This window comes from Hypanus sabinus, chromosome 8 (assembly GCF_030144855.1).
Source record: "Hypanus sabinus isolate sHypSab1 chromosome 8, sHypSab1.hap1, whole genome shotgun sequence".
Classification (NCBI taxonomy): domain Eukaryota; kingdom Metazoa; phylum Chordata; class Chondrichthyes; order Myliobatiformes; family Dasyatidae; genus Hypanus; species Hypanus sabinus.
The window spans coordinates 108,853,497-108,871,837 of NC_082713.1; the positions used below are offsets into that span (position 1 = coordinate 108,853,497).

Below are 18,341 nucleotides of genomic sequence, written 5' to 3' on the forward strand. Positions count from 1 at the left end.
AGCCCATCCGCTTCACATTTCGACCAATTGTGTATGCAGAGATGTTATTCTGCCCACCTACCACTGTTGTAATGTGTGGTTATTTGAAATACTGTCACCTTCCTATACAAGACCTCAGTCAGACCCCACTTGGAGTTCTGTGTTCAGTTCTGGTCACCTCACTACAGGAAGGATGTGGATACTATAGAGATGAGTGCAGAGGAGATTTACAAGGATGTTGCCTAGATTAGGGGGTGTACCTTATGAGAATAGGTTGAGTGAACTCAGTCTTTTCACCTTGGAGCAATGGAGGATGAGAGGTGACCTGACAGAGGTGTACAAGATGATGAGAGGCATTGATTGTGTGGATAGTCAGAGGCTTTTTACCAGGGCTGAAATGGCTAACATGAGGGGGCGTAGTTTTAAGGTGCTTGGAAATAGGTAACGAGGGGATGTCAGGGGTAAGTTTTTCACACAGAGAGTGGTGTGCGTGGAATGCACTGCCAGCGAAGGTGGTAGAGAAATAGGGTCTTCTAAGAACCTCTTAGATAGGTACATGGAACTTAGAAAAAGAGGGCTATGTGCTAGGGAAATTCTAGGCAGTCTCTAGAGTAGGTTACATGGTCAGCACAACATTATGGGCCAAAGGGCCTGAAATGTTCTGTAGATTTCTATGTTATGTTCCTGTCAGCTTGAACCACACTGGGGCCTCTCTCATTAACAAAGCATTTTCACACACAAAACTGGAGCTCACTGGATGCTTTTTATTTTTCACATAATTCTTTGTAAACTCTGGGGACCGTTGTGCATGAAATTCCCAGGAGATCAGCAGTTTCTGAGATACTCAAACCACCCAATCTGGCACCAACAATCATTCCATGGTCAGAGTCACTTAGATCATCCTTCTTCCCCATTCCAATGTTTGGTCTGAACAACAACTGAACCTCTTGACCATGTCTGCATGCTTTTATGCATTGAAATGCTGCAACATGATTGGCTGATTAGATATTTGTTATTTATTTAGAGATACAGTGGGGATCAGGCCCTTTCAGCCCAATGAACTACACCACACAGCAATCTACCGATTTAACCCCAGCCTAATCACAGGAAAGTTCACAGTAACCAACTAACCTACTAACTGTTATACCTTTAGAATGTGGGAGAAAACTGGAGCACCCAGTGGAAGGCTGCACGATCATGCGGAGAAGGTAGAAACTCCATACAGAATTGAACTCCCAACTCTGATGCCCCAAGTTGTAACACTGTCGTGCTAACTCTGGCACCCCAAACAGGCATACCTAAAAAAGTGGCCACTTGAGTGCATGTTATCAATATTCAGGCTGTCCTATTAGAGAAAACTTTCCAAACGTATTGAACAATTGAGGCCGCACAGTAGCCAGGCTGTTACCGTAACACTAATAGTGCCATCAATGCAAGATTGAGTTCCCACCGCAGTTTGTAAGGAATTTGTAAGTTCTCCCCATGACCATGTGGGTTGCCTCTGGGTGCTCCAGTTTCTTCCCACATTCATCGGATTCTGAAAGAGGTGGCTGAAGAGATCTGGGAGGCATTAGTAATGATCTTTCAAGAATCACTAAATCTGGAGTGGTTCCAGATGACTAGAAAATTGCAAATGCCATTCCACTCTTTAAGAAGTAAAGGAGGCAAAAGAAAGGAAATTATAGGCCAGTTAGCCTGACTTCGGTGGCTGGGAAGATATTGGAGTCCAGTATTAAGGGTGAGGTTTTGAGGTACTTGGAAGCACATGATAAAACAGGCCAAAGTTAGCTTGGTTTCCTAAAGGGGAAATCATGCCTGACAAATCAGTTGGAATTCTTTGAGGAAGTAACAAGCAGGATAAACAAAGGAGTCAGTGGATGCTGTGTACTTGATTTTCAGAAGGCTTTTGACAGGATGCCACACATGAGGCTTCTTAGCAAGATAAAAGCCATGGTGTTACAGGAAAGGTACTAGCATTGATAGAGCATTGGCTGATTGGCAGGAGACAAAGAGTGGGAATAAAGGGAGCCTATTCTGGCTGGCTGCCAGTGACTAGTGATGTTCTGCAGTGGCTGGTACTGGGAACATTTCTTTCCACGTTATATGTTAACGATTTAGATGATGGAGTTGATGGCTTTGTGACCAGGTTTGCAGATGATAGGTGGAGGGGCAGGTAGTGTTGAGGAAGCAGGACGTCTGCAGAAGGACTTAGACGGATTGGGAGAATGGGCAAAGAAGTGGCAAATGGAATATAGTGTTGGGAAGTGTATGGTCATACACATTGGGTGCAGTAATAAAGGCATAGACTATTTTCTAAATGGGGAGGAAGTTCAAAAACCGGAGGTGTAAAGGGATTTAGGACACCTTGTGCAGGATTCTGCAAAGCTTAACTTGCAGGTTGAGTCGGTGGTAATGAAGGCAAATGCAACCTTAGCATTCATTTTGAGTGGACTGGAATAGAACAGCAAGGATATAATCTGAGCTTTTATAAGGCATTGGTAAAATCACACTTGGGATATTATGAGCAGTTTTGGGCACCTTATCTAACAAGCAGGATAGACACAGGAGTCAGTGGATGCTGTGTACTTGGATCCTGAGGATATTCATGAGAATGATTCCAGGAATGAAAGGGTTAATGTATGAGAAGAGTTTGATGGCTCTGAGCCTTTAATCACTGGAGTTTAGAAGAACGAGGGGGGACCTCATTGAAACCTATCAAACATTGAAAGGTCTAGATAGAATGGATACTGGGTACTCTTGAAGCAGAGGTTGATAGGTTCTTGATTGGCCAGGGTGTCAAAGGTTATGGGGATAAGGCAGGAGAATGGGGCTGAGAGGGGTAATAAACCAGTAATGATGGAATGGCAGAGCAGGCTCAATGGGCTGAATGGTCTTGCTCTGCTCCTATGTTTCATGGTCTTATTCCAAAGGTATATGTGTTAATTGGTCACAAGGGTGTGATTGGGCAATGCAAGATTGTTGGTTACCGTGCTGTATCTCAAAATAAAAAATAAAAATCTCTATTTCTCCTTCCTTCTCTCTCTTGTGCCCACTCAAGTTGTACTTAAAGACACAGGAGGAGGGGTCCCAATTCCCTGAGCCTTGCTCACCTTCTTAACTTGATCTGACCTTCTTGGTATTCCAAAGACAAGGAAAATGAGTAACACTACTATGATCTAGACACAAAGTGCTAGGAAAGCTCAGCTGGTCGGGCAGCATCTATGGAGGGAAATGGACAGTCAATATTTCAGACCAAGACCCTTCATCAGGGCTGGAAAGGAAGAGAGGAGACGGCTAGAAGAAAGAGGTGTGAGGAAGGGATGGAACAAGAGCTGGCAGGTGAGAGGTAGCTCCTGCTGAGAGGGAGGTGATAGATGGAAGTAACCAAGGGCAAAAGGAGATAGAATCGATAGGAGAGGAGAGAACCATGGAAGAAGGTGGGCAAGGGAATGGGTAGGAGGTGTGTAGATACTGGGCAGGTGGAGAAGGCAGAAGAGAGGAAAAAGATCACAACTCCAAGGCTCGTGTGCGCTTGAGTAACCCTCTGTTTTGACCTGTCACTCCTGTTGTAACAATAGTCCTTGTGAGAAGGACAGTGAAGCGAGGCAGCTCGGCCCAGTTCACTCCCAACTGTGTTGGAAGGTGCAACTCTGAGCTGACAAGTCAGAAATTCCATAAATATTTTGGATTACTGAGTGGATTTGTGAGTCAGCTGATTGGAACCCCCAGGTATACCAGTAATGGGTTCGTACTGTTCTGCTGAATTTTTTCACCAAATATGTTGAAAGAATGGTACAAGATCAGAATTGTCTGTTCCAGGTCCCAGTGTGTGAAGGCAATTCCATGTAGAGGAATATTTTGTATCAATTCATGCAAGCAGTTCCTGAACTCAAAGTTGCTGTCTTGCAAATAATAAACAAAAGAGGTTCTGCAGATGCTGGAAATCTGAAGCAACACATACAAAATGCTGGAGCAACTCAGGAGGTCAGGCAGCATCTGTGCAAATGAAGAAACTGTCGCCGTTTTGGGCTGAAACCCTTCATCAGGACTGGAAAAGAAGGGGGAAGAATCCAGAATAAGAAAGTGGTGGAAGGGGTTGGAGTACAAGCTCAAAGATTATAGGTGAAGCCAGGTAGGATGAAGGAAGAAGGTGGGACGCGATAGGTGGAAAAGGCAAAGCGCCGAAGAAGGAGGAATCTGATAGGACAGGAGATTGGACCATGGGAGAAAGGGAAGGAGAAGGGGCACCAGGGTGAGGTGAAAGGCTGGTGAGGAGAGGCAAGAGGCCAGAGTGGGGAATAGAAAAAGAGGGAAGGGGGAGGGAAAAAGAAAAAAATATCAGAAGGAGAAATCGATGTTCACGCCATCAGGTTGGAGGTTATCCAGATGGAATATGAGATATTGCTCCTCCACCCTGAGAGTGGCCTCATCATCACAGAAGAGGGGACCATGGGCCGACATGTCGGAACTGGAATGGGGATAGGGATTAAAATGGTTGGCCACCAGGAGATCCTGCTTTTGTGGATGAGCAGAGATGCCTGATAAAACGGTCTCCCAATTTCATCGGGTCTCACCAGTGTAGAGGGGACTGCGTCAGGAGCACCAGATACAATAGACAACCCCAACAGATTTGCAGGCGAAGTGCTGCCTCACCTGGAAGGTCTGTCTGACGGCCCGGATGGAGGTGAGGAAGGTGGTGAATGGGTAGGTGTAGCATTTCTTCTGCTTGCAGGGATGCGGCAGATGGGAGACAAGTGGAGAGTGATGAATCACGGAGGGAGCAATCCCTATGGAAAGTGGAGAATTGGGGGGGAGGTAAAGATATTTTTGGTGGTTCGATCCTGTTGAAGATGACTGAGTTGCAGAGAATGATATGCTGGATGTGGAGGTTCACGAGGTGGTAGGTGAGGGTGAGTGGAAACCTATCCTTGTTAACTAAGAGGGAAGATGGGTGAGGGTGGATGTCCAGGAAATGAAGGAGATGTGGGTGAGGACAACGTCAGTATTGGGCATTATTATTCATTTCCATAGGTGCTGCCTGACCTGCTGACTTCCTCCAATATTTTGTCTGAGTTTCTCTCTAGTAATTTTTCTGAGAGCGATTATCCCCTGAAACTGAACAGTCATGATTAAGGATCATTCATTTATGACTTGAGCTGGAAACATTTTTGCTGAGAGTTAAAGAGATAAAATTTATTTGTCACATATACATTGAAACATACAGTGAAATGCATCATTTATATCAAATCACATCAACGAGGATTGTGCTGGGCAGCCAGCAAGTGTCACCACACTTCCAGTGGCAGCCAGCAACTCACTAATCCTAACGTCTTTGGAATGTGGAAGGAAACTGGGACACCCAGAGGAAACCCACACGGTTATGGGGAGAATGTACAAACTCCTTTGAGACAGCAGTGGGAATTGAACTGAGGCCACTGCCACTAGCCACCATGATAGCATACTGTCACTCTTAGAATATTCAATCTGAGATTTGTTTTTGGAGCGAGGTGTCTTGAGGATGAAGTGGGAAGAAACAGATCCACTCTTATCAAAATAATGAGATAGTGAGGTTTGTAAGGCCATGGGTTCAAAAGTGCAGTGTTCAAAGTAAATTTATTATCAATGTAATATACGTCACCATATACAACCCTGAGATTCATTTTCTTGTGGGCATACTCAATAAATTCATACCAGGCTGCCAGTCAATAAACTCTCTGCCACACATCTATGGAAGTTTGTCAAAGTTTTAGATGTCATGCAAACTCCTAAGGAAGAAGAGCTGCTGCCATACTTTCTTCATAATTGTACTTGTGGAGTAATGTAATTGGGAGTAATTGTAATTGTAATTCACCACCACTGACATTGAGTAGGGGTTTCACTTCAAGAGGCTGGTCTGACATGATGACGTAATTATGTAAGGATTTTTAGGTTATGGAATTCAATAAAATGTGTTACAGTTTCATCATATATAAAACCCCTCACCACTTTATTTGCAAAAGTCTACATATATACTTGCTGGGCCCAGGTCAGGACCTCTGAAATAATAACACAGAGGAATTTAACTTGCTGACTCTCTCCACCTCTGATCCCCCGATGAGGACTGGCTCATAGACCTCTGGTTTCCCTCTCCTGAAGTCAATAATCAGCTCCTTGGTTTTGCTCACATGGAGTAGGAGGTAATATCACTGACATACGTCCTGAAATTTGTTGTTTTGCAGTAGCAGTACACTGCAATACATAATAATAAAACAACTTTAAATTATGGTAAGTATATATGGTTTAAAAAATTATAATAAATAATAGTGCATAAAGAGATGAAAAAATAGTGAGGTTGTGTTCATGGGTTGTCCATTCAGAAACTTGATGGCGGAGAGGAGGAGGCTGTTTCTGAAATGTTGGGTGTGTCAGGCCTCTGTACCTCCTCCTTGATGGTAGCAATGAGAAGAGGGCATGTCCTGGGTGATGGGGGTCCTCTGGGGTGTCCTTGGTGCTGGGGAGGTTACAACTTCCTTCAATGGTAAAACAGGTGACGTTACTAGCTGAGACCCTTCATTATGAAGCTGAATATGTTGTTGTGTTGGAAAAGTGACAGCTGTCTTTCCTCTTGCTGAGGAATTTTAAAGGAAATACAGTGCATTTCACTGTGTTTCATGAATATGTGACAAATAAAGCTAATCCATGAAAAATTTCTCTTTCATCTTTTCATAAAATTGAATGCTTGGCTTGCATTTGCCTCTCGACATTGCAGATTCAAAGATAAGAAAAAAAGTATTAAATTAGATTTCTAATTTTAAATATTAACACAGTATTCTGGAGTAAAATTAACATCACTATACCAAATATCTAATTTTGGAAATATGTATCTTTACTTAAATGTAGGAAATCAGATACTAGCACAGAGCATGGCTGTCCTCTTCCTCCTCTCTCTAAAGAGTTACAGAGTCATAGAAAAGTACAGCACAGAAACAGGCCCTTTGACTCATCTAGTCCGTGCTAAACCACTTAAACTGCCTACTCCCATCAACCTGCACCCGGACCTCCACATCCCTACCATCCACATACCTATCCAAACTATTAAATGTTGAAATCGAACTTGCTTGCACCACTTGCACTGGCAGCTTGTTCCACACTCACAGCTCTCTGAGAGAAGTTTCCATTCATGTTCCCCTTAAATATTTCACCTTTCACCCTTAACCCACGACCTCCAGTTGTCACACCACCCAACCTCAGTGGAAAAAGCCTACTTGCATTTACCCTATCTATATCCCTCATAATTTTGTACACTTCTATCAAATCTCCCCTCAATCTTCTATGTTCCAAGGAATAAAATCCTAATCTATTCACTCTTTCCTTATAACTCAGGTCCTCCAGACCTGGCAACATCCTTGTAAATTTTCTCTGCACTCTTTCAATCTTATTTACATCTTTCCTGAGTGGAGGTGACCAAAACTGCGGAACCCTACTAACACAGGCTCCAGTCAGAAGCAACCATCTACTACCATTCTTCATGGCTTCTCCCACAAAGCCAATGTCTAATCCAATTTACTACGTCTTCTTGAATGCCAAGCAACTGAAACTTTCTGTTCAACATCCCAAGCGGGTCCTTGTCTTAGACCTTGCTAATGTCCATATGGACAATATCCACTCCCTTGTCATCAACTTTCCTGGTAACTTTCTCAAGAAACTCTATAAAATTTGTTAGACATGATCTACCATGCACAAAGCCATGCTGATTATCCCAAATCAGTCCCAGTCTATCCAAATACTCATATATCCGGTCCCTCAGAATACCTTCCAATAACATTCCCACTACTAATGTTAGGCATACTGGCCTGTAACTTCCTGGTTTATTTTTAGCACCTTTCTAAACAGTGGAACAACTTTAGATATCCTCCGATCTTTTTGTACCTCACCTGTCACCAAGGATCATTTAAATATCTCTACTAGGGCTCCTGTAATTTCTGCACTTGTCTCCCACAGGGTCCAAGGGAACACCTTGTCAGACCCTGGGGATTTATCCACCCTGATTTACCTCAAGATAGTAAACACCTCCTCCTCTGTAATCTGTACAGGGTCCATGACCTTGCTGCTGCTTTGCCTCACTTCTATAGACTCTGTGTCCATCTCCCGAGTAAATGCAGATGTAGGAATTCCATTTAAAATCTCCCAAATCTCTTTTGGCTTCATGCATGGATTACCATTTTGATCTTCCAGAGGACCTTGCAATCCTTTTGCTCTTAACAGATCTGTAGAATCCCTGAGGATCCTCCTTCACCTTGTCTGCTAGAGCGACCTCATGCCTTCTGATAGCCCTCCCGATTTCTTTCTTAAGTGTTCTCTTGCATTTCTTATACTCCCTAAGCAACTCATGTGTTCCTACCTGCCTATACCTCCTTTTTTTCTTAACCAGGGCCTCAAAACCTTTTGAAAACCAGGGTTCGCTAAATCTGGTATCTTTATCTTGTATTACATATAAACTTTGTAATCTCCAAATTTCACTTACTAAGTACATCTTTGCCAGAAAACAGGCTGTCTCAGTCCACACTTGCCAGATCCTTTCTGATACCATCAAAATTGGCCTTCCTCCAGTTTAGAATCTCAAATTCAGAAGAGGCTGTGAGATTGCCCAAGTTCCCAAGACTATAGAAATGAGGTTCAATTCGTCTAACACCTCTTGCATCCTCTTCACAATGTCCTGATGGCGTGGCATTATAGCAGGACCACATGGGTTTCTTCTGGGTGCTCTGGTTTCCTCCCACATTCCAAAAGACTTATTGGTTAGAAGTTTAGTTGGTGTCATGGGTGTAATTGGGCAGTGCGGGCTCATTAAAAGTTCAAAGTTAAAAGTAAATTATCAAAGTACATATACTACCCTGAGATTAATTTTCTTACAGGCATTCACAGTCGAACAAAGAAATATATTAGAATCAATGAAAAACTCCACATAAAGACTGACAAACAACCAATGTACAAAAGTATACAAATTTTCAAATGCAAAAACAATACAAAAACAAAGAACCAAATAAATAAGTAATATTGTAGAGTCCTTAGAAGTGAGCCCATAGATTGTGGAATCAGTTCAGTGTTGAAGCAAGTGAAATTTCTACACCAGCTGAGGTGTCTGATGGTTGAAGGGCTGATTAATCTGGGTTCACTTCTGCTGCTGTTTGCAAGGAGATTATACATTCTAACCTCTGGCCATGCGTATTTCCTTCCACTTTCTGAAGAGGTTAATTGGTCACATGGGCGTAACTGGGTGACGTGGGCTCATTGAGTCGGAAGGGCCTGTTTACATGCCATATCTCTGAATAAATAAAATGCTTTGAAGCCAGCAACATACTTTAGAAGTGGATTCAATTCTCATTAGGAAATTAGTCCTCTTGGACATTCTCAGTATAGGTTTGGCCCTCGTTGGCATCTGATCTGCAATAGAAGCCACACGGCTGAGTGAATGACATTCTGCAGACACACCATTGCCCTCTCAAAGGGAAAGGTGATTTGAGTTTACTTGTGATGCCCAGGCATTGAGATCAGGCCAAGTGTTTGTGAGTTCCATAAGCAATCTATTTTCAGTTGTTGGATTTGATAACAAGAATTAACTAGTTAATTCACAAATGAAGGAGAGGCGGAGACCATAGGCATAGGAGCAGAATTAGGCCATTCGGCCCATCAGATCTGATCCAGCATTTCATCATGGCTGACTTATTATCCATCTTGACTCCATTCTCCTACCTTCTCCCCATAACCTTTGACACCCTTACCAACCAAGAACTTATGAAACTCCGCTTTAAATCTACCCATTGACTTGGCTTCACAGCCATCTATGGTAATGAATTCCTCAGATTCACCACCTTCTGGCTAAAGAAATTCATCCTCATCTCTGTTCTAATGGGACATCTTACTGTTCTGAGGCTGTACCCTCTAGTCTTAGACTCCCTTATTATTGGAAACTTCCTCTCCACATCCACTCTATCTAGGCCTTTCAATATATGAGAGGCTTCAGCGACAGGAGAGTGTAGGCGCAGTAGTCAGGGTAAAAGCAAATGTCGAGTAGGGCTGACCTCTACACTGGAAAGAGCACAAATAGTATCTTGTCATCTGCCACTGCGATTTATTGACAACTTTTTCACCTCCACCATCAACTGGCCATGAAAACCACCTCACTGCTTGGTCTCTCTTTGCACTAAGCATTTACTTTTTATACATTTCTTATTGTAACATAGTAATTTTAATGTACTCTGCTGCTACTGCAAAACAACAGATTTAATGACATACGTAGGTCAGCAATAATAAAACTGACCCTGATACCTCTCTCTGGTGCTTCTCCCCCTTCCCTTTCTTTCATGGTTTTCTGCCCTCACCTATCAGATTGCCCCTTCTCCAGCCCTTTGTCTCTTTCACCTATCACCTACCAACCTTGTACTTCCTCCTCCCTCCTCACAGTTTCTTACTCTGACTTCCTTTCCAGTCCTGATGAGGGGTCTCACCCCAAAACGTTGACTGTTTACTCTTTTCCACAGATGCTGCCTGGCCTGCTGAGTTCCTCCAGCATTTTGTGTGTGTTGCTCTGGATTTTCACCATCTGTAGATTTTTCGTTTTTGCAATAGTAAACCTGATACTGATTCTAACTTTTGAGTTGCTGAACCCAAGCCAGCAATGGCCACGGACCAAAGATGTACTGGAAAACAAAATAGTTCAAAAGATTTGTCACATCTACAGTAAAACGTCAAAACATACAGTGAATATGTCATTTAAAGTTAACAACCAACAGGGCCCAAGGATGCTCTGTGGGCAGCTTCAAGTGTTGCCACGCTTTCAGCGCCAACCTAGCATGCCAACAACTTACTAAGCCTAACTTGAACATCTATGGAATGTGAGAGCAAACTGAAGCACCTGGAAGAGACCCATGTGGTCATGGAGAGAACATACAAACTCCTTACAGACAGCAGCGGGAATCGAACCCCCAACTGGTGATCATTGGTGGAGCAAAGTAATTGCCCTAACCACTATGCTACCAGAACAAACAAACCCAGGGTGTAGATGTGGGGCAAAAATATTCTGAGAAGAGTTGGTGGGCAGGTGAGGGAGGTAAGTTGCAGAGTGACACAGAAATGGGGAGGGGAGAATGGAGTTGGTGTTATTGGTCTCCTTGGAACAAGATCAAACTCAAATGGCCTCCTACCTCAAAGTAATTAAGAAGGCAAATGTAAACTGCTTGGAACCAAGTGGAATCTCCTCCTGGTATAGAACAAATGAGGGAACATTTCTTCACTTTTTAATTCCCTTAAACCAGACACTAAAGTCCCACGATCATTTTAACTTCTTTCAACACCTCTTTTCTAACTTTTGTTGACATGACCAGCTGGACAAAATTTTCCTTTCCTCCCCACACTTCTTAAACTCTCTCAATGTTTTAAAAATGAACTTATCTATCTTGGGTCCAAAGTGGATGAACCTCCCCGTGTTGGACAGAGATTGAGGGAAGGGACTCAGCAGGTCAGGTAGCATCTATAGGGAGAGAAACAGTCAATTTTATCAGAATCAGCTTCAACATCACTGGCACATATCATGAAATTTGTTCTTTTTGCAGCAACACTACATTGCAATACATTATAATAAAAATGATAACGTACAATGTTGTTGTTGTTGAGGGCTTTTGACTTAAGGCGACTCTATGGATAGTGTAGTGGTCCATAAGGTTTTCTTGGGAAGATACAGAAGCAGATTGGCAGGCCTTTCTCCATATAGATACTGCTGCTGCCCAGGCTGGGCCTTAGCTGGATTCAAAATCAGGACCATCCCCCTTGCTGATGCCACTGCACCACTGGCTGGCCCATAAATTGCAACAAGTGTATATAAAAAATTAAATTAAATATGTAGAGCTAAAAGAGAAGAAAAAATCCCGAGGTAGTGTTCATGGGTTCATTGACCATTCAGAGATCTGATGGTGGAGGGAAAAAGGCTGTTCCAGAAATGTTGAGTGTGGTCTTCAGGCTCTCGTACATCCTCCTTGATGGTAGCAGTGAGAAGTGGCCATATCCTGGGTGATGGGGTTCTTTAATAATGGATGCCAACTTTTAGGGGCATTGTCTTTTGCTGGTGTCCTTGATATTGGGGAGGCTAGTACCATGATGGAGCTGGCTGAGTTTACAACTTTCTGCAGCTCTTTCCTATCCTGTGCAGTGGCCCCTACATAGCAGACGGTGATGCAAGCAGTTAGAATGCTTTCCATGGTACATCTTTGGTTGACTTGGATTGAAACATAGCCACTGGTGTGCCTTCTATATAATTGCATCAATATGTTAGAGCAGGGCAAATCCTCACAGGTGTTGACACCCAGGAACTTGAAACTGCTCACTCTTTCCACTGCTGATCCCTCAATGAGGATTGATGTGTGCCCCCTCAACTTACCCTTCTTGAAGTCCACAATCAATTTGTTGGTCTTACTAACGAGGAGTGCAAGATTCAAGGTTTAGCTGACCGTTCAGCAGAATGAGAAAGTGAGCAGGTTAACTTGCAGATCTTGGCCTGAAACGTCAGCATTCCTCTCCATAGATGCTGCTTGACCTGTTGAGTTCCTCGGGAACTTGGTGTGTTTCTTGCAGTCCTGGTCAAAGTGATAAAGGAAGCAACTCTGAGTGGTCAAAGATCCAAGATGAATTTGCTATTCATTAAAAGTGTACAATGTTAATTTTATTGTGGTTAGTTGGGTAAAGTATGACAAGCATCAAACATTTTATGAATAGAATTAATGATTTTTTGCATCCATGCTTCATCTAACCCTAACCCAGTACAGTAAGAGATATAAGTTTATAAAGTTACATTTCAGAACAAGGCTGAGATTTTATTAATCTGAAACATGGAGCATGAAAGGTGATGAAGTCAGATTTATTTTAAAAAAATGCAGAATAAAGAGCAATTAAATGCAGGGAATAGTCCTTTCAAAAGAAGGCTAATGTGATCCTTTGAAAACGCGCTGCCTGTTTGTGAGAATTCTTACTCTCCAGTCCTTTGCCAATAACTACTCGTATACAGCCTAAAATAATTAATTAGACAATCAAATAAAGGGTATATGCCCAGTCAATGGAAGACCGCACCCAAAAGGGCGGACAACCAATGTGCAAAAAAACCCTGTGTAAATACAAAAAGAGAATATTATCAATCAATAACTAACTAACTAAATAAATAAATAAATAAGCAAGCAAGCAATAAATATTGAGAACGTGAAATGAAGAGTCCTTGGAAGTGTGTCCCGGGCGAGTGACGTTAACAAAGCTAAAATAAAATCGATTTAATTTGGAGAGATCGAATCAAGGAGGAGGAGCGCTGCACTCCCTCGGCAGTGCCTCTTTTAAACCTTTTTCTTGTGAACTCGCGACAGGCGAAAAACTCTCACTTCCCTGAATTATTGCTCCTGTGATCGTCCACGCCACCCTCCAGGGATACTTCTAACGCGCAACCCTGAAGAAGTTTTATTTTAACAGGAGTGCAAGAGAATTGTGCGTATTTTAACGCCTGAAACTGGATTTTAGAAATCGCCAGCTTACAACGTGTGCAGGCATTCCAGCCCCGGGGAGCTGTTTTATAAAGTTCGATTGTTGTTTCAAAAACAGAGATTTAACACTTCCTTTTTCACTTTTGAAGATTTTTTTCGAAAGTTATTTTTCGTGGTGGGTTGGACCTACAGGGCAGGGGGGAGGGAGAAACACTCCGCCCTGCCGGAATCTCTTTGTCGACCCGGGCGGCGCTGGTTCGTCGGGCGTGCGGGTGCAATCAGGTAGGGAGGGAGCGCGGCACCGGCGCTTCTTTCTCCCTCAAGGGAGGGGGGATCCTCCAGTTTCCTCCCTCCTCTCTCGACAGCACACCCTTCAAGGGAGGGGCTCCCTCTTACCCCCCCCCGCCCGCACTACACCTCCCGCCCCCACCATCCCCATTCACTTCCCTCACCCCACTTCACCTGTCATCATCCACACACTCCACCCGCTGTCCGCCTGCCCCCACTCCCCTTCATCCCCTCCTCTTACCTCCCACTCCCCTCCCCTTCCAACCCCACCCCCATCCCCACCCCCCTCCTCTTTCATCCCCACCCTACTCGCGCACAAACTCACACCCCTTCACCTCTGCCCTCCTCCCCGGGGTGAGACGCTGCTGCAAGAGAACTGCCGCCTCTCTTATCTCCGGGGAGGGGCTCCTCGGTCCTTCTGCTCCGGGCCGGTGGTGGTGGTGGGGGGGGAATGTTCGGTGCGGTGGCGGCGGCTCAGTGACCAGGAGCAGAGAGAGAGAGAGAGAGGGGGAAGAAGGGAGATCGTGAACGGCACCTGCCGCGGCCCAGTACAGGTAGGCGGCATGTCGCGGGGGGAGGGTTAGGGAGGGGAAAGGGGTGGGATATCCCGGGTGAAGGACTCGTCTCCTTATTTGTTTTGTCTCCTCAGGTTGCTCCGGGCCGCCAGAGGCGACGCTGGAGTTCTCCCCAACTTTTTCCCAAATCTTGTGGAAGTTTTTGTTGTGTGTGCCGGCGAGAGGAACGTGCTTGTTTGAGACGATGGCGAGCGGGGGTTACCGGCCTCCCGGGAACACTACCGACTTCCTGGAGGAATGGAAGGCCAAGAGGGAGAAGATGCGCGCCCGCTTCGCTGCCGCCACCGGCGCTAATAATTCCGTCAACTGCGATGCCGGGACCAACCGTAACGGCTCCGCACCGCCGGTGGCCGAGCTGAACAGCGGCGGCGGCGGCGACCGAGCTGCGGTCCCGCCGGGAACGGCGAGCACCGGCGGCAGGGCGGCAGCGCGGCGCAGCGACGAGGAAGCGAGAAGCGGCGAAGGTGCCGCCAGGAATCCGGCGGCGGACGGTGTTGAAACGGAGCCTCCGCCGCCTTCTGCCCCTCCTGCCGCCGCCGCCGCCGCCGCCTCGTCGCCTCCCGTTTGCCCGAAGAACAAGGAGAAAAAAAGTTCGGGACCGAGCGCCCGCAAGGGCAAGGGGCAGATCGAGAAACGGAAACTGAGGGAGAAGAGGAGATCTACGGGGGTCGTCAACATCCCCTCGACGGAGGTAAGGGCGGCTTGCGGATTCTCCCCCAGACCCGACCCAACCCCCCTCTCCCTCTGGCTCCCACCCCCCCACTCGCCCCCACCCCCCCACTCGCCCCCCCCACTCGCCCCGGATCCCCCCCCCACTCGCCCCGGATCCCCCCCCCCCACTCGCCCCCCCCCCACTCGCCCCGGATCCCCCCCCCCCCGTGTTACTCTAACTGCATCCCTGTGACCAGTGATATTCCACAGGGACCTCTGAATATCTGTAAATTGCATGAAAATGTGGTTTGGTTGGTCCAGGTTTGTAGCCGACACAGATATTGGCAACAATGGGGACAAATAGTGGGGAAGGTTGTCAAAAGATGCATTGTGATGTACATCGTTTTGGAAATGAGGGCAGATGGAGTTTGGACAAGGATTGCGCTTGGGAGGAATGCGTGCAGCTGACAGCAGGGATGGATGCATCTTGGGAGCTGAAGTCAACACTATTGAAAATGGGTAGGATGGTAAAGAACTTCATCAGTCAGGGCATGGAGTTTCACAATCAACAATCAACTTTATTCACCACACAGATTTACATGTATTAGAAATTGCTGTGGTGTGTTGGTCAGGGTGGATGTGCAACAAAACACAACATTCACTTATAAAGAATTTTATAGAACATGCTTTTAATTAAAAAAGTTAATAAAGTTAGTGGTTAAAGTACAGATATGGAACAAAATGTGTGTCAATAGAGAAATACCAGCATGTATTTAGCGTTGGAAAAATGTTTTGATGTGTTTACAAACAAGAGAAAATCTGCAGATGCTGGAAATCTGAGCAGCCCACACAAAACGGGAAGGAACTCAGCAGGGCAGGCAGCATCTATGGAAAGGAGTACAGCGACGATTTGGGCTGAAACCCTTCGGCAGGACAACCCTTCCAGCTTGAGACGTTGACTCTGCTCTTTTCCATGCTGAGTTTCTCCAGCATTTTGTGTGTTTGGTGATGCGTTTGCAGTGAGAGGGGGTAATTGATAAAGGGAGGTGTGGGGGCCAGCTAGATTAACTGCCTGGGGGAAGAAATAACATCTGGGAAGTCATATTACAGTTGTATTAAGCTGTGGTTAGGTCATGTCTGGGGTAATGTGTGCATTTCTGGTCACTGTATTACAAGAAAGTTGTAGAGGCTGTGGAGGGGCTGCTCAAGGGTATCAGTTATAAGGGTTGTTTTCTCTGGAGTGTCTGAGGCTAAGGGACGACTTGATAGAAGTTTATAATATTATCAGAGGCATAAATAGAATAGTCTGTTTTTGCTCCAGTGTGGAAATACTTGAAGACGTGCATTTCGGGTGGGGGGGGGGGAGGTTTAAAGGAGATGTGCAAGGCAAATATTTTCTACACAGACAGCGAGGAGGGACAGGAATGTGCTCTGCAGAGGTACGATAACAACATTTCAGAGATTTTGATAGGCTCATGAACAGAAGGAATGGATGGATATGAACCTTGTACAGGCAGATGGGTTTAGTTAAATTAGTATAATGGTTAGCACAGACATCGTGGGCCAAATGGCTGTACTGCTCTGTGTTTGTGTTGGTTATGGTGTTGAGTCCTGTCCTTGCACCAGGTGAGTTCCGTTTTAACACATGCAAAATGCTGGAGGAACTGAACAGGTCGGGCAACATCTATGGAGGGGAATAAGTAGTTGATGTTTTGGGCTGAGAGTCCTTTCCAGATACATTGACTATTTAATCCTCTCCATAGAGGCTGCCTGACCTGCTGAGCTCCTGTAGCACTTTGTGAGTGTGACTCTGGGTTTCCAGCATCTGCAGAATCTCTTGTGTTGATGAATTCCTTTTCACCTGTTTGCTGTGTTTTTCTGAACAGAAAAAGCGCGGAAATAGAACTAAATGTAATATGTCATCATGTCCAATCATCCTTTAAAACTGAACCCCAACTCAATGTTGGTGGTTGTGAATTCTGTACATTCCCACCGATTACATTACCCTACGCAGCTCCCCCCCCCCCCCCCCCAAGAATTCACCAGCATTATCAGCCTATCTGGAACTTGCATGAGCTGTCCACCTCAAGTCCTTTGTCAATGGCTGGAGGAATGGCAGAGGCCTCTGATTCACCCCAGAGGTGCATTGGTCAATGGTCATGTCATGATAGCAGGGCCATGATAGTAGAATCCTCCAAATTTTCATGTGCTGGCTTAAGGCAATCTACTGAAATACATTCGGGTTTGCTTCGCTTACCTATGATAAGTTTTTTTTCTCTGTTCCCAAACTTGGAATAGGCCATTGTGAGGGAGGCTTAAGGGGATGTTGGTGTGTGTCATGATGGATGAAAACCAACGAGGTGGCATGTAGGATCCCAAGAATGCTGTACGCCATGATGGGAAGTAGGTCTATGTGCAAAGGAATTGAATTTACTAAGGAGTGTGGAACCCTGCTGAGAGGCCAACCAAATGGTCGTAGTGTCAGGTATAAAATCACGTGGCACTTGTAATGGCTGCCCATATACCAACTCAATTGTGGCCGACTGGAAGTCCTCTTTGGAGCAGTTGTGAGCCCCAGAGGAACACATGGGAGATAATCATCTGATGAGAAAGCCCTCAGAGCAGCCTTTAAGGAGCAGTGAAACCTTTTGCATAGGCCATTAGACTGTAGATGATAACACTGTGGTGTGATGTAGCCTAATGCCGAGGTTCTGGGTCATCGTGGCCCAGAGGTCTGAAGTGAATTGATGACCGTGGTCAGGGGAAATATCAGATAAGGTACTAAACCAGGGGTCGGCAACGTTTACCACTGAAAGAGCCAATATGGACCCATTTCCCACAGAAAAGAAAACACTGGGAGCCACAAAACCCATTTGACATTTAAAATGAAATAACACTGCATACAACAGTTTTTTTTGCCTTTATGCTATGTATAAACAAACTATAATGTGTTGCATTTATGAAATTGATGAACTCCTGCAGAGAAAACGAAATTACATTTCTGCATGCAACAAAAACATTTTGAACTCCGAAAAAAAAGGTTACTCCACAGGTAGCCTACCTTGGATCGAAGAATTAAAAGAAAGCGCGCACTGGTGGGTGTCAGGCATTGGCAGTGGTGATGTATATTAAAAGCGATAAAAAACACGTTGTAGCGGTGTAGCGCTACACGCAGCGCTAAAATAAAGACACTGCAGTCAAAGGTAACTTTATTCGAACTAAACAGCCTTGACTTAAAGCCTCCCTCAACCCGTCCCCGTGGGTGCAGATGCTCCAAAAGACACGTACTCACAAACCCCCGTAGGCTATCTCCCTTAGCCGGAACAGTGGCTAATTGTGAGCCGGTTCGGAT

General features: G+C 45.1%; 1 protein-coding gene and 1 long non-coding RNA gene across 3 annotated transcripts in view; one reads left to right on the forward strand and one right to left on the reverse strand.

The window, feature by feature from the left end:
* Window positions 1-5,158: 5,158 nt before the first annotated feature.
* LOC132398325 (uncharacterized) lies at window positions 5,159-14,227 on the reverse strand. Its single transcript, XR_009513616.1, has 3 exons — window positions 14,099-14,227; window positions 11,614-12,587; window positions 5,159-11,488 (listed from the first exon to the last, which is right to left on the reverse strand). It is a non-coding gene; the product is annotated as an uncharacterized LOC132398325 (long non-coding RNA).
* The window catches only part of pawr (PRKC, apoptosis, WT1, regulator), a 171,068-nt gene continuing 166,047 nt past the window's right edge, over window positions 13,321-18,341 (forward strand). Inside the window, exons 1-2 of one of the 2 annotated variants that reach the window (XM_059977574.1) lie at window positions 13,321-13,757; window positions 14,413-15,029. In XM_059977574.1, the coding sequence (XP_059833557.1) occupies window positions 14,523-15,029 (507 nt within the window). In that variant the 5' untranslated portion in view covers window positions 13,321-13,757; window positions 14,413-14,522. Of the gene's footprint in view, window positions 13,758-14,164; window positions 14,318-14,412; window positions 15,030-18,341 lie in introns of those variants that run through there. The other variant, XM_059977572.1, reaches the window with a different exon arrangement.